Here is a 16,355-nt window from a genome sequence, read left to right as displayed (position 1 = left end):
TTGTCTCCACCTTTGGCTAACTATTTTTATAAACAATTCGAAGAGACTATGTTTTCATCCATTCACCCTCAACCATCTCTTTGGTATCGTTATGTCGATGATGTTTTTGCCGTTTGGTCACATACTGAAGATGAGCTTTCCACCTTTCTACAACAGATAAATAGCCTTCATCCTCGTATCCAATTCACCATGGAAAAGGAAAATTTTGATACTTTATCATTTTTGGACATCCTGCTTACTCGAACTTCTTCTGGTACCTTATCTACAAGCATCTTTCGAAAGCCCACATTTACTGGCAGATACATTCATAAAAAGTCTGATCACTATGCATCTGAAAAATTTGGCATTCTTAAATCTCTAATTAATAGGGCACATAAAGTTTGCTCTTCTCCAGAAATCTTACAACAAGAACTTTCCATCATTAAAAAGTTAATGGAATGTAATAATTACCACCCTAATCAAATCCAACAGATAATTGAATCTTATGTTCCAATACCTAAGGTTTCTTCAACAGTTCGCAGAGTTCCAATCCCCTACATTCCAGGAATCTCAGAACCTATAGGTAGAATTTTAAAAAAGTACCAATTGATTCCCACTTATATCAACAAAATTTCTTCCTTATTGCCTTCTACAAAAGATAAACTGTCATCTCTGTCTTTGGCTGGCATTTACCAAATTCCTTGTGAATGCGATGTTTCTTATTTTGGACAAACTGGCCTTTCTGTGGAAAAAAGAATTAAAGAACATCAATATTATATTGATTACAACAAACCTCAGAAGTCTGGTCTAGCACAACACAGTATTACTACTACCGATAATATCCAGTGGGATAAAGATGTTCTCCTTCATAGATGCGGGTTCAAATATGAATGCCTCTTTAAAGAAAGTTGTGAAACTTTTTTACACCGACCGAATTTAAATCAAAATGATTGCCCCTCTCTCTCAAAGATCTGGGAGACTTTTATTTTATGTAATCATTAAAAAAACTAATTATCTTAAATATTAATTATTTATTAATTTCTTTCATTTCCTAGCTCGCGACAACATTGTATTTTAATAGGTGATCCACCGAATGTTCGTTACTTGTATTCTATTCCTATCTGTTTGTAACACTGAAGATGTACTATTAGTTTTAGTATGAAATATCTACCTTATTTATTAATTAAAGTTATGACTGTGGACTTACGTGTTGTTTTTAATAAGAATATAGAGATATTGTAATCTTCTTCTTCTTCTTCCTAACATGGATTTTAGGCCAAGTGGCTTGTTCCAATCTCATGCTGTCTCTTTCTTGGTCTACCGATTCTTCTTTTTCCACGTATTTTGTATCTGTATAATATTTTTGGTAGTCTGCTGTTGTCCATTCGATTTAAATGTTCTAGCCATTTTTGTTTATACTGTCTTATGTAGTAATTAATTGGTTTTATTTTCAGGGATTGTAAGATTTCTTCATTTGTTTTGTGGTCCCACTTGGTATATCCAGCTATTTTTCTGAGGAACTTCATTTCTGCTGTTTGAATTCGTTTTTCATCTTTCCTTTTTATTGTTCATCAATTGACATTATATTGTCAATCAGACTATTTGATGTCTTGTCAAAACCAACTCTACTATACTGAAGCGAAAAGTAGAGTTGGTTTTGACAAGACATTATATAGTCAGTTTCTAGTGTGGTTTTTTGTACTAGGGATGGCTTAAATATATTATTTATTATGCCATTTACTTTGACAAAGTTTGATATTTTAGTGTCTATGTCTTTATCTTCTTCATATGATAGATCACATCCCAAGTATCTGAAAGTGTTTACTTGCTCTAGTATTTTATTCTATCACTGTTTTAGTTCTTATTAGGTTTTCTCCTTTGAATGCCATTATTTTTGTTTTTTCTTTAGATATTGTCATATTGTATTGTTTTGAGATATCATTTAATGATTTTAATGATCTTTGTAAATCATCTTCTGATGTAGCTAATACTATTTGATCATCTGCAAATAGTAGTGTAGTAGAGTATCTATCAATCTTTGTTTGCAGGGTCATTTGTATACCAAATGGGTTATACTGTTTCCAGATTGTTATAATTTTATTTATATATATATTGAAAAGCAAGTGAGAGGGTACGTCCTTGTCGTATTCCTCTTGATATATCTTTCCATTCTGAGATGTGTTCTAATTTAACTGCTATTTTATTTCCTGTATATATTTCTTGAATGGGTTGTAAAAGTTGGTTTGGTATGTTTAAATCGGTTAATATCTTAAACAATTTTTGTCTACTAATTTTGTCAAAGGCTTTTTCATAATCAATAAAGGCCACGTGTGTTTCTTTTTGAAATTTTCTTCTCTTTTCTGTTAATGTTTTTTTAAAGTAAAAATTGGGTCTGTGCAGAATTGGCCTTTTCGGAAACCATTTTGTTCTTCTATTAGTTTGTCCTCTACAATACTGCTTTGTTTCTCTTTTAATATTCCTGCATATATTTTATATCCTGTATTCAGCAGACTAATTCCCCTATAGCTATTGCAATTGTCTTTATTTCCTTTTTATTAGATTGGGATAACAAGTGCTCTTTTCCAAGAGTTAGGAGTTTTTCTGGATATCCAAACCATATTAAAAAATTTCAGAAGTCTTTCATTAAATTTCTCACCTGCATTTTTGTATAGTTCTATATTTATATTGTCTTCTCCTGGTGTTTTTCATCTTCTTTATTATATTTTTCAATTCTAACATTGTGATATTTTCAATTAGGTCATTCTTTGTCTTATAAAATTTTATTTCATTGTTCTCATCTATTTCCAGAGATTTTGGAAATAGGTCACCCATTTATTATTATTATTATTATTATTATTCCATGCGACTCCAGGGAGTCCTTAGACTCATCGAGGGAGGACCTAAACATCATGTCCACACAACTATACAACATTCTCACAATATCTATCATACCTTGCCTTGAACTCGCTCACCGTCATAGCACCCACAACAGACTCTGGCAGCTTATTCCACTCATTTACCACTCTAAAAGTAAAGAACCCAGCTCTAACACCCCTGCTAACCACACTCTTGCCCAGCTTCCATAGATGTCCCCTAGTTCTCCCACCACCAGCCCTGATCTCAAAAATATCCTCTGAATCAATCCTATAGAATCCCTTTAGCAATTTGAATGTCTCAATCATATCTCCCCTTTTCCGCCTATTAACTAGTTTCTGCAACCCACAGATCTTCAACCTGTTCTCATATGGTTCATTACATAGACCTGCTATCATCTTAGTCACTTGCCTCTGGATCCTCTCCACCTCCTCCCCATCAAGAAGAAACCTAGATGACCAAATCTGGGCACAGTAGTCGAGATGAGGTCTTATCAAGGCTCGGTACAGAGGTACAATAACTTGCTTGTCTCTGCTCGTCAAGGTATTTTTCAACAAAAAAGTGAGTTGATGAGCTGATTTAGCTACTTTTGCAATGCGCCCCCTAAACTTCATCTCCCTATCCACCAACACTCCCAAGTCCCTGGCCTCATCAATCTCCTGGAGTACAGTTCCACCAATGTGGTATACTGCTGCTAATCTTTTCACCTCAAAATGCATAACCTTACATTTTGTCACATTAAATTGACATCCATTCTCCTTAGCCCAGAACTCCAATCTCTCCAAGTCATCCTGCAAGATTTTGACATCTTCTGCATTCACTATCACCCTACCCAACTTTGCATCATCAGCGAACAAATGAACTGTTCCACTTAGATCCTTCCCTATATCGTTAACGAACAGATTAAACAGCAATGGTCCAAGAACAGAGCGCTGCGGCACACCACTAGTCACAGGCCGTCTTTTTGGACTCTGCTCCTGAAACTACTCTTTGATATCTCTCCATCAACCACCCACCTATCCATCTCACCAACCCTATATCCTAATCACCATTCCCATATGTTGTAGTTTACGGATTAGAATTCCATGTGGTATCCTGTCAAACGCCTTTGCCAGGTCCAGCAGTATCACTGTAAACCCATTACCCTTATCCAGTTGAGCCGTCACCTTGTTATAAAACTTGAGAAAGTTACTGAGGTATGATCTACTCTTCACAAAGTCATGCAGTCCCCTGTACAGTATCTCATTTTCATCAATCCATTCCTGTATTTTTCCCTTGACTATTTTCTCCAAGACCTTGACAATGACTCCTGATATGCTGATCAGTCAGTAATTTGCAACCGTAGTCTTGGATCCTCATTTATGCAGTGAAACTATTTTCCCCTCTTTCCACACCTTCGGGACTAAACCAGACCTGAGACTCAGATTAAACAACATGGTCAAGGGGACTGATAATTCCTTAGCCGCTTCACGTAAACCCGTGCCGGTATACCATCCAATCCCACAGATGTATTCACATTAAGGTTCTGTAATAGACTATTCACCTCCACTTCATTCATCAATGTATAAACTAATGGTTCCTTCATTTTTTCAATGTCACCACCAGGATGATATACTTTTGCAAAGTGCACGCTCAGTAACTCCACTATATCAACTGATTCAGTGACCTCCTTACCATCGTCATTCCTTAAAATCATTTTGCCGTGTACAGTTTTTCCTTGCTTCCAACATATTGAAAGAACTGTTTGGGATTCTGTTTAGCTTGCATAGCTAGTTTCCTTTCATAATCCACTTTTGCTTTTTTTACTTTTTTTACTCGTTACCCTTCTGGCCTGCACTTTTTACCGTTCGTGTGCCTGCAGGTCACCTTTCTCTTTAAATTCCCTCCACAGTTGTTTCTTTTTTTGCAGCTCAAGCTTAATATTGTTATTCATCCATTTAACCCCTACTTGTTTTACTATTCGGATCCTAGGTATACAATCAGCCATAACCTCCTGTAAATGCTCCTTGACCATTTCCCATGCTCTATCGACATCTAGCCCTTGCAGCTGTACATGCCATGACACTGATCCAAGCAATCTCCTAAGTTTGTCATACTTGCCAGCACAGCAATTCCACATATACCCTGTCTTAATCGAAAATTCCACACCTTTAGCCACCTCCCAGGTCAAGACCTTATGATCACTCTCACTACAGTCTCACTTCATTACAGTCAAATTCTGAGATGTTATTACCAGGTCAAGCACTCTCACACCCCTAGTATTTTCAGTTACATGCTGTCTCAGATAGTCATCCCTTAATAATTGAATAAAATTCATTTCCTTCCTCACATGTGTCCTTTCCTCCTTCCAATCAATGTTACCATAGTTGAAATCCTCCATAATAATTACCCTCCTTCCACTCATTTCATCAATTTTTTTTATGCATACTATCTCCACCATCTATTACATCACCTGGTCTATAGCAGCATCCAACTGTATATTTTATTCTGCCAGTCTCAATCTCACACCAAATAGCCTCAAATGAGCTCCTTTCACTATCCTGCGATACAAATTCAATTCTCCTTGGCTGCAGTTCATCAGCTATCATCAATAACACCCCTCCCCCCATTTTATTCTCTCTTTCCCTCCTAAACACATTATAACCTACACATTCTGTCCCACTAACTATATCATCTTCCGTCAGCCATGTTTCACTAATGCTGATGACCTGTGGTCAGGAAGAGCCAATCAAGGCCAAAAATTCTTCCTTCTTGTTCCTAATACTCCTGGCATTAGTATACATGAAATGCAGTGATCCCTTTGTCCCTCCCCTATCTTGATGTGTTATTCTAAATGTCCCATTCCCATTTTTTGTCCTTAGTGCTGGCTCGGGTACATTATATACATTCTTACATGATGTCCACATATCCATTCCCCCCCCCCTCATTGGTAGTTCTAGTTTCCCTGGTTCTGGACATCCATTTTCACTTCATTCAGGAACACTTTTTCCAGTCTCCACACATCCATTTAAATGCAGGCCATCCATCTTGTATAAATCCTTTCGCCCATCAAACTCATTCCATACCGTCTGCATAACCTGCGCATAATGCTGTTTGCGATTATGGCCCTCCTTCTAAACTCCTCTCTGTCATACCGTGGCAAAAGACTCACCATTCTAACTCTGTCACTCTTTTCTTTCGCTACTTTTAACAATACTTTCAAGTCCTCTCTCATAAAAAATTTATCTCCTTTCAATTCATTTGTACCCGCCACAACTATCAATTCTTTCACCCTCTGTTTTTGCGCTCTAATACTCTCACTTACATCCTTAAATTTCGCACCCGGTAAGTACGATTTAGTTAAACTCCCATCTATCACTCCTCTTAATAACGAGTCACCATACAACACTCTTTCCTTCATTTCAGAAACTCTCCCACTCTTACGCTGTTTATTTACGTTAGCTGAATCACTCCGGAAAGAGTTTTGCAGGTGCTCTAATTGCTGCTGTGCATTTTGTATCACTGCACGCAACCTAGTGATCTCACTTCCTACAAATAATCCTCATTTTTTTTCATCATTTAAACCATTTTCTCTCTCTGTATAGTTGCATTCACTCTTTCTTTGATCACCACTCTCATTGCCATCTTGTACATCGCAATTCCCTATCAAGCCACTATTTTCATTTACATTCTGGCTTTCTTCAACCATAACTGTCTCATAACCTGACACATACTTCAACTCCTCACTTTACTTACACTTTCTGCACATTCTCCCACCACTATCACTTTCAATCCAAACTCCAGCCTCATTCAGGAATGCATACATCCCACACACATCACATTGGACACACTCTCTCACATTATAGTTTTTGAACAATGGCGCCTTTATCTTACGTCGCATTGGTGCCATATTCAAATCTATGATACATATCGTTAAATACTAAATTAAATAACGGAATTCACACCAAAATCACACAGACACAACAAGCTACCAAAATTAGACAATATTACATTATGATTTTAACCTATATTCTAATTTTCACTCAAAATTATACTTAGCTTAGCTTTCGGGAGCTCTCTGAAAACACAACCGACCGTCTAGCCCTCTAGCGGGCTATCTCTAAATCTATTGTTTGTATTTTTATCTTTTCTTTTATTTCTTTATTCATGTATTTCATTACTTTATAGGTTTTGGGTTGTGGCTTAAATAAATCCTTTTCTAGTTCTGTTACGAAATTGTTCCTTTTTTTTCTATGTTTTTTCCTTACTTCTCATTTTGCAATTGCACTATTTCTTTTATACTCTATTTCTGTTTCTATTGTTTAGCCATTACTTGGTAACTGTCCTTTTTTTGTTTTTATTATATTTTCTATTTCTTTGTTCCATTCTCGTAGTCCTCTTTTTCTAATCCATTTGTGCTTTATTCCTAAAGTTTCTGTTGCTGCTTTTGTGAGAATTTGTTTTTAATTTTCCCATTCATCTTCTATGTCACTTCATTCATGTGCAGTTTCTGTTTTTAAGTTTGTGCGTTTTTGATATTGTTGTGTAACTTGAGGATCCTGTAATGAAGAAATTTTGTAGCTTGACTGATAAGAATTTTCAATTTTATGTGTTTTTAGCCACTTTGGTTTAAATCGAATTTTTGCTGATACCATATAATGATCAGAGTTTAATTCAAAACCTTAATATACTCTTACGTCTAAAATTAAATCTGCTGATTTAAAATTAGTGATAATGTACTCAATTACTGATTTGTATCCTCTGGCTGACTAAGTATATTTATGTATTTCCTTGTGTTTAAACATTGAATTCATTATTCTCATATTATTATAAATGACAAAATCGCTCGATCTGTGACTATTTTGATTACATGTATTTTTGCCAAATTTACCTTATTTTTTTTTCTTTTTTTTTCCCCTATTCTGGCATTTAAATCTCTCGCTAGTAGTAAATAGTCAGTTTTGTTTGTTTTATCTATGGATTTCTGTAATTCTTTATAAAATATATTACTGTCTTCTTCTTTTCCCTCTTCTGGTGCATATGCACCAATTATTGTTATGTGGCCTCTTAATGTCTTGAGTCTAATTTCTATTAGTCTTTCATTCAAATAGTTGTAATATACAATATTGTTCTTTAGGGATTTATGTACCATAATCATTATACCTGCTTTTGTGCTTTCTTTTTTTTACCCCACTGTAGATTTGTATATAGTTGTTTGTTTCTTTTGTACCTTTTTGTTTTTTCTGTATTTCTGTTATTATACATATCTTTATGTTAGCTTGGTTTAGTTGTTTATCAAATTCTACTTCTTTGTGTGCAATGCTTCTCACATTCCATGTTGCAATCTTCATTATGTGTTCCTTTTTCCAATTTCGTTTACTGTTTCCCGAATTGTAATCTTTTCCCTGATAGTCAGTCCGGCTTTTCTTTGCATGAAACTTGAAAGTATTTTGAATTTCCCCAGGGCAGGTTACTAACCTGTCGTTGGGTAAGTCCAGTGGTAGGGCTGCTACCTAACACCTCTGGACAAGCAGATCTAACAGCATTTACTCTGTTAGGGTGTTAAGGTTATACCCCTCGTACAAGGTCGCCAGTGCCTCGTGTGTACTTTTAGAACAGGATGGACCACGGGAAGGTGATGTTGACATTTGAGTAGGAGAGGCTATGTATTGCACTTCACCACCCCTTCCAGCCCAGATATTATAATCAAAGTAATTTATTCCAAATGAATCATTAATGTTAAATTTATTAAAGGCTAATTGATTAGATAATTATGAATAATGTTATGCATTAATATATTCATTAAAATGATTACATAATTTAAATCAGTACTTTTTTTTGTTAGATAATAGGTGCCACCATACATTTTTTGCTAGCAGGAAAAGTTGAATAAACTTTTTTAAACTTGTACAAACATTTCAAGGTTGGATCTGCTGTTGTTTTTCCCTGACTGTGTTTCCATTGAGATTCCATTGAAATGTGGTATCCATATTGTTGAGCTGCATGCCATTTAGCTTGCACCTGAACACACACAAAAAAAAACTGCTACCAAAGATTGATCATTTACATAGACTATGAGTTTAAATTATATATTTAGTTTAATCCTTTTTGATTATGAGTTCTTTACAAGCTGTGTGTTCTCTTGTTTCCAGTGAACATCCAGTTCTCTATCAAATAGTACAGTTATTTTATTAAATAAAGGCTATTAATCTAGATGTTTGTATATGAATCTCTAATCACATTAGAACTAGGAAAATGAGATCAAAGATGCATCTGACAGGTAACTCAGATCTTCTTTAGCTGCTGTTTGTCAGTCTGCTGTCTCTATAGATTACAGACATCTATTAAAAACAGAATTAATTTATCAGTGGAAGTCATCACAGCAGGTAGTAACAAAAATTATGAGATGCAAACCTGAAATTAAACATTGACAATCTAGTCAGCATAGGAATCAAAAAAAGAGAGAGCACTACGGCACTTATCTAACCATAATTCGTATTCTTATGGCGTGAAGATCTATCTAACCACTTTATTTGAGAACAGGATTTATTTTTATCACCTTCACTGTTTTGTTCAACCACTTATACTTGGGTAGATCTTATCCAACTCAGGAGCATGAAATTCTTAACTTTTTATCTAGGAATCAGTTAGTATAAAAGTATGGTATTCATTTCATGGTCTGCTATTTAGGTCACCAACAAGAACCAGTTTTTGCTTTTTGTTTATGTTGTTGCCTTTTATAATAACTCGATGAATTTCTCTCCTTCTTTGGCACTCAATTTTTATTGTAAACAAACACATATAAGTTGCTTTACTAATTGCCAGTTTCTGTTTTGAAATTTGCTGATATCACTTTGCTTGTAACTGTGTAAGTTTATCTTCATGTTTGGTGTTAAGTACTATAACTGTACTTATATGATTTGATTTGATCTACTTCATCTCAGTACAAGTTTTATCAACATGATTTTTTACAATTCCTGTGCTAGCTCCTGTTTTCCATTATGATACATCATATGATAATCACTATATGATATATCTTGAATCAGGCATGGCCAACTTCATTCTATACTAGGGCCAATATATGATGAGTAGTAGCGTCACGGGCCGTACACTTTTTAGACAGAACTTAAATAAAAATAAACTGCATTTTTTCAAGGCAATAGTTATATGTATTGAATTATTATATTTATTAAATCATTTTACTACTGGGAGAACAATATAAAATACTTGAAACTGAGTCTCTGAAACTGATCACTGTAACCAGAGCAGCGCAAGTGACTTTCAATGATGCGTTACTTTGGAGTGCATAGAAATCTACCACTCCCACAGAGAAGCAGTAGATTTTATAAATTGAGTAATCTTTTTAAAACAATTTTGATTCCATGTTGAGAATATAAATTATTTCATCATCAGAAATAATGAATATAACTAGTATATCAATCAGAAAATCTGCAGTCGGAACTAATAGCTAAATTGATAATACATATAATTTTATATAGTTTTTATCCTGCCGCAGGCTGCACAAAATCACGTTACGGGCCGCATGCAGCTCATGGGCCTGCTGTTGGCCACCTATGTCTTGAATAATCACTATATGATACATCATATAGTGATTATTCAAGTTTTTATTTCTGTTGATATTATTTAAGTAGATAACTCCTCACTGTTCATCCCACTTCAATGATATAAACAGTGGTGGTCTTATTATTCAGTCAATTCCCTAACTGACGTGATTTTTCATTATATTCTACTATCATAGTGCAAATTTTGATTTAAGACATCACAAAATGCAATTTGGTTTATTAAGTTCCAAACTGGTAGCTCATCCTCATTTTGTTCAGCATCTCTCCAGATACTGGATAAACCAAAGATCTGTAGTTCTATGTAGTTCTATGTGGAAATCTTACAGGGATCTAGCTTCAACCTTTAGCCAGCCTTGCTGATAATAGAAATAAAGGACAAAAAAGTGTAATAATAATAATAATTGGAAATCTAGAATAGCTTTTAAAAAAAACCTTTAATGAAACATTTCCCATTTTTACTAACATACTTCTAGAAGACACTTCGTTTGCTGTCACAAGCTTTTCCATCAGATATAGTGAAATTTTTTTACTTTGTCATTCACTCTGGCTATTTTCTTTGTCAAAACAGAAACTACAAGCAAGTTGAAGGAATTGCCATGGAAAGTCCACTTATTCCTGCTCTCGCCAACTTCTATTTGGAACATTTAGAAGGCTTCCTTTTCTCAACCTTCATTTTGGGTACATTATATAGATGACATATTTGCCATCTGGCCCTTGCAACATAGATATACATTACTTGCCTTTCTAGCAAGCATAAACAATCTACATCCGTGAATTAATTTGACTATGGAAATAGAAAAAGAAAAACTATCCTTCTTAGACATTCTACTCCTCCACCCATCAACAGGTGAACTAATTTACCTAATTTACTTCTGTTTATTGAAACTAGCCTTCACTGGACCTCAACAGCATTTAGCTCCTACCCCTCTCAAAAGATTGGAATTATCAAAATTCCAATTCCACATGACATCTTTTGGATTCCTATATTCCTAGCTTGAATAACAAGGAAACATTACTTAGAGTCCCTATCCCACACATTTCTGGCTTCTTGGAACCAATTTCTAGAATTAAGAAGTGCAATCTAGTGGCTACATTTATTCCAATCAACAAACTATCATCATGGCTCCCATCTTATAAAGATAAACCTTCCCCTCTTGCTCTTCCTGGCATCTACCAAGTTCCTTGTGACTGTCATCTTTTGTATTTTAGACAAACTAGACATTCAATGGAAAAAAAGAGGACAAGAACACCAATCTTACCTTATCGGTAGGAAATCTGAGAAATCTGGCTTTGTCTTTATAATGATTCACGTTTGGAATAGATACAAACCACAGTATCTTACGGTCTGAAACATGCTTACTCTATAAATTCTCTATAAATTCGAAAGTCTATTTAAAGAAAGCACCACATCCTTACTTCATCATCCAAACGTGAATCATATTGACTGCCTCTCAATATCAAAGCTATTGGAGAGTCTTAATTTAATTACCCATCATTAAAGTTTTAGTTAATAATATAATGTCTCCTTATTTATTCCTATGCATTGTTTCATGTATAACATCACACTACTCTAACTGTTTCAGATCAATCCATTGTTCTCATTCTACTTTGTATTAAACTGTCATTTACCACTGATGATGGCCTGTAATCTTCAAGCTGAAATATTTGGCCTTTGAATAAATATTATTCACTTATTTCCTTGTATTATGTATGTTGAATTGAAGAACCCATATGCCATAAGTATCTCCAAAAGAACAAAGTTAATAGATGCTTGTGCATTTTGTGAAACATACCTAAAAAGGACTCTGTGTTTTGGACATTTGAAAGTAAAAAAATAATAATTGGATGTTATTTATTATTTTAATATAAAGTTTACCTTTTACAGAGTGGAAAAGAACTCTGGAAGATTAAAATTGGGACAGGAAGTATCTTCTCGTCACCTTCAGTTTCACCTGATCTATTATTTGTTTGCGCTGCATCTCTAGATGGTACCATAGCTGTTGCACATTCTGTAAGTTACTGTTAAGAAAAAAAATAATAATCATCTGTATTAAAAGAAAAACTTTTGGAAGTTATTTATTCTGTAATTCCTCTGTTTATGTGGCAGCCTGGTTGGCCAAGTGGTTAGCATATCTGCTCTCTAGCCAAGAGGCTGCACTTCAAATCCCGCCAGGGGCATGGATGCTTGTGATTGCCTTACTAACTGTTTACCATATGTACTGCTGTAACCTGTATCCTTGCACAGTATGACCTTTGATGTCTTTGCACCATAAAAATAAAAAATAATTAATCTCTGTTTATATGTCATATAAACATTCCAGAGACCTTTGCATAATCAAAAATTGTGTAAAGAGAACAGGATTATTTTCTGTTCAAGGACATGTAGGGAAGAGTTTTTTATAAATCTGCAAACAAAGCTTAACAAGAGACTTTGGGGGGGGGGGGGATATTAATAAAAAAATTTAATATTATCAATTTAATTATGCACTGATGGTGCCCAAAAATTCTAAAAGTGATAATATTATAATCATTGCAGTGCAATGTTAATATTTTTATTAAGTTTACACTAATAATAGTAATTCACAATTACATATACATAATTATAGGCTTCTGTTAATTAAATTTATGAATTAGTATCAAAATAAAATGACAATAAATGAGCACTTCTTTCAAAGTCAGTTTTCAGCACAGAAGACTAACAGCAGAAAGGCTGAATGTTGGACTGACAAGCATGGAAATTGCATGGAGGATGAGGCATCAGCTCAGCTTACTCATGCTCAACATTTTTCTCAAATTTTGTAAGCATTTACTTCAAGGTGGACAAAATAAAACAAAACTGGCTAAATATCAGTTTACATAAGTTTGAATTCACATAAACAGAGCTTGGTGCAATTATTTAAATTGAAAAATATAAATTCCACGTTTTATAAAATTGATATTCATATGTTATAACTAGGACATGATTTTGGATTACATGGTCACTTAAGAGTTGAAGAGATAACTCAGAGAAGACATATCTATACTATATATCTATATTTAAATTGAAAAATATAAATTCCACGTTTTATAAAATTGATATTCATATGTTATAACTAGGACATGATTTTGGATTACATGGTCACTTAAGAGTTGAAGAGATAACTCAGAGAAGACATATCTATACTATATATCTTATTGCAAAATGTAGAGCTGAGTAGAACCAATTATATGTCTAATGCTTACTTGCTACAGTGCACTCATTGACATGCTGACTTTGCCATTCAAATTATATTCTGTACTGGATGAAATTACCGATTTATTTTAATAGTGCAATGTAATCAGAACTCATTCTAGCCATCTCATCAAGCAAAATAGAGCCTCCGTAGCTCAGTCAGTACAGACGAAGCCCTTTGGTCAGAAAGACCTGTGTTCGATTCCCGTCCAAGACATGAGGAACCTTATCTGATCTCTTGAGACTATAGGTGAATTAGCCAGTCTCATACGGAGGTAGGGTTTTTTTTTTACCCAAAAACTCGGGTTTTTCATCCCCCAGAACAGGTCCCATGAACACATGCATCTACAGACATAAATACATACTTAATCCCTCACTAGGAGGGCTCAACTAGTCTTAAGGGTCAGTTGGAGGAATGGGGGGACCCCCATATGAATCAATTAAAAATCAAACAAAATCTCTGCTTTTTTTTTAAGGACCTATAGTGATAAGCACTACACAATTAAAGCGTTATAAGTTCAACTTAACAAAAGATCAACATTATTATACATTCCATTATAATATCAAACATTTTTTTTCACCTGATAGTCATTTCAAAACTTATTTAATTCACATAATTCACAGATATGATGGACTGACTATACACATAAATTAGGTAAAAGAAAATAAGGCATTTAATGTACAGCACTTATATTTCATGATGAGTATCTCATCATATCATCATCAGAGTGAATACACAAAAAGAACAGATACACGATGCAAGAATGGAATGACTACAGACATTACTGAGGGCTTCCATTCTGCTGCATACAGTCACTTTAGCAAGTCACACAATACTCTTGGGAACCCATTGAAAACTGTAAGCATGGTCAATTAACACAGCAATAAAAATATATAGCCAATAGATAAAGGAGCACACTGCTCACTACAGGTATGAAAAATTACAGGGACAGTTTAAAAAGAAGTATATAGTAAACTAGAATAAAATAAATTTAACAATTAAATTTTAATATCTAGATGGAAATTGCACATTGAGTACATATACATTAATACTGTGTAGGATTTATGGAGACAAAAGATACACACACACACACACACACACACACACACACACACACACACACACACACACACACACACACACACACTAGAGCAATTTTACTTATAATTAAGCAAATAACGCTCAACGTTTTGACCTCTATATTAGGGTCATCATCAGGAAAACATGCATATGAACAAGACACAAGCTACATGACACTACACAAAAGTAAGCTGAATCTAACAGCTTTGTTAATCATTTGTGCTAGCATGACGTCTGGTGAAAAATAAATAAATAATAAAATAAATACATAGATAAATAATGAATAGATAAATTTAAAAAGTATAAAAGAATTACAGCATTACTGCATCAAATGCATCTCTACAGTCCTGTTGTCTTAAGATTTTCTTGTGTTGGGGTTCTACCATCATATTCTGGATGCTATATGGGTTGCAGATGGTTCTACTAGTTTCTTGGAGTTACTAATTTATCATTCTTATTGAGATAAGGATGATGCTTCAGTATCTCGCACACACTTCCTTGAATTTTCTTTCAAACCAAGTTTTGATGTGGTATAGGATGCCGTCCAGTTAATTCTCTGATGTTGGGAGTGCATGGTCTGACAGGCTTATTTTACCATAGCGAAGGAGTTTAATGTGGTATTTGTGTTCATCTCTTCTTGCTGGAATTGTGCTCCCTATTTCCCCAAAACTTAAGATAATGATTAAATTATTAAAACAAGATGCTACTTTACTTTCTACTCCATAGAGATTCATATCTCTATCTACTAATTTCCTATGTTTCCTGTCCAGCTTTTTCAATATCTAGATCACTTCTTCCTATATAGAAACAGAATTAATTAATGGAATAATTTAGATATTCCTTTACTTCTTTCACATATTTTCTTAATACCTACAATAATATAGTGCGAGTGTGTGTGTGTGTCTGAGAGAGAGAGAGAGAGAGAGAGGGGGGGGGGGGGGTAGGAGAGTGAGTGAATAGTGATATGAAAGCAATAGAAAAGGAGGAGTATAGTATGATGTTAGAAATTTCAAGGTTTTGGTGAGTACTTCACAATACTAAGTGGCTAGAGAGAAAGAGAAACTAGAGAAGTGCATACTGTGTATCAAGAAAGATTAAGCAAGGAAACAAAAAAGAAGGTGAGGAAGAACAGAAAAAAGTAAAAAAAAGAAGTGTTATTTTGGAATGGAAGAAAGATTCACATATATAGCCTGTGACTCAAGCTATATATATGTAAGCAAGTAGCAAGTGGAGTAAGTAGAAGATATTATTGTGCTGATAAAAACAGATGACTTAAAATGAGATAAAAATGTTTTGAGAGAAAACATGTATGAAAGCTTCTTGTATAAACTTCTTATATGAAAGATGCATAACATTTTTCTTTTCTCATACCAAGGTATGATAGGAATGAAGTGAAAAGGAGCATTGTGATTGCAAATTATTCATTAAGCATGCTATGTAAGAGAAATTCTGAGCAGTATGTTAATGTTTGGGGTGAATTGACTCATTTGCATTTGACAACAAGAAGGATTTGTGCTTGCAGAATAAATTGCATATGGATTTGGCATAGAACTTTGAGAAATTGTTGTTTAGTGAAGGATTCAGGAAAGCCAGATATGTTGGGATGATTTCATGAGAACTTAATTAAGGTGGATGATTAGCATTGTGA

At 34.4% G+C, this 16,355-nt stretch overlaps 1 protein-coding gene across 2 annotated transcripts in view; it reads left to right on the top strand.

The window, feature by feature from the left end:
• Nucleotides 1-16,355, top strand: part of Aasdh (Aminoadipate-semialdehyde dehydrogenase) — a 239,502-nt gene that overhangs the window by 186,431 nt on the left and 36,716 nt on the right. For both annotated transcript variants that reach the window (XM_090395050.1, XM_090395051.1), the window contains exon 13: nucleotides 12,301-12,426. In XM_090395050.1, the coding sequence (XP_090251176.1) occupies nucleotides 12,301-12,426 (126 nt within the window). The remainder of the gene's footprint in view (nucleotides 1-12,300; nucleotides 12,427-16,355) is intronic.

The sequence above is a fragment of the Typopeltis vanoorti genome, chromosome 6 (genome assembly GCF_054136105.1).
Source record: "Typopeltis vanoorti isolate ZY-2024b chromosome 6, IOZ_Tvanoo_1.0, whole genome shotgun sequence".
Lineage (NCBI taxonomy): Eukaryota > Metazoa > Arthropoda > Arachnida > Uropygi > Thelyphonidae > Typopeltis > Typopeltis vanoorti.
The sequence above is the reverse complement of the archived record's forward strand: the minus strand, read 5'-3'. Positions and strand labels throughout refer to the sequence as shown.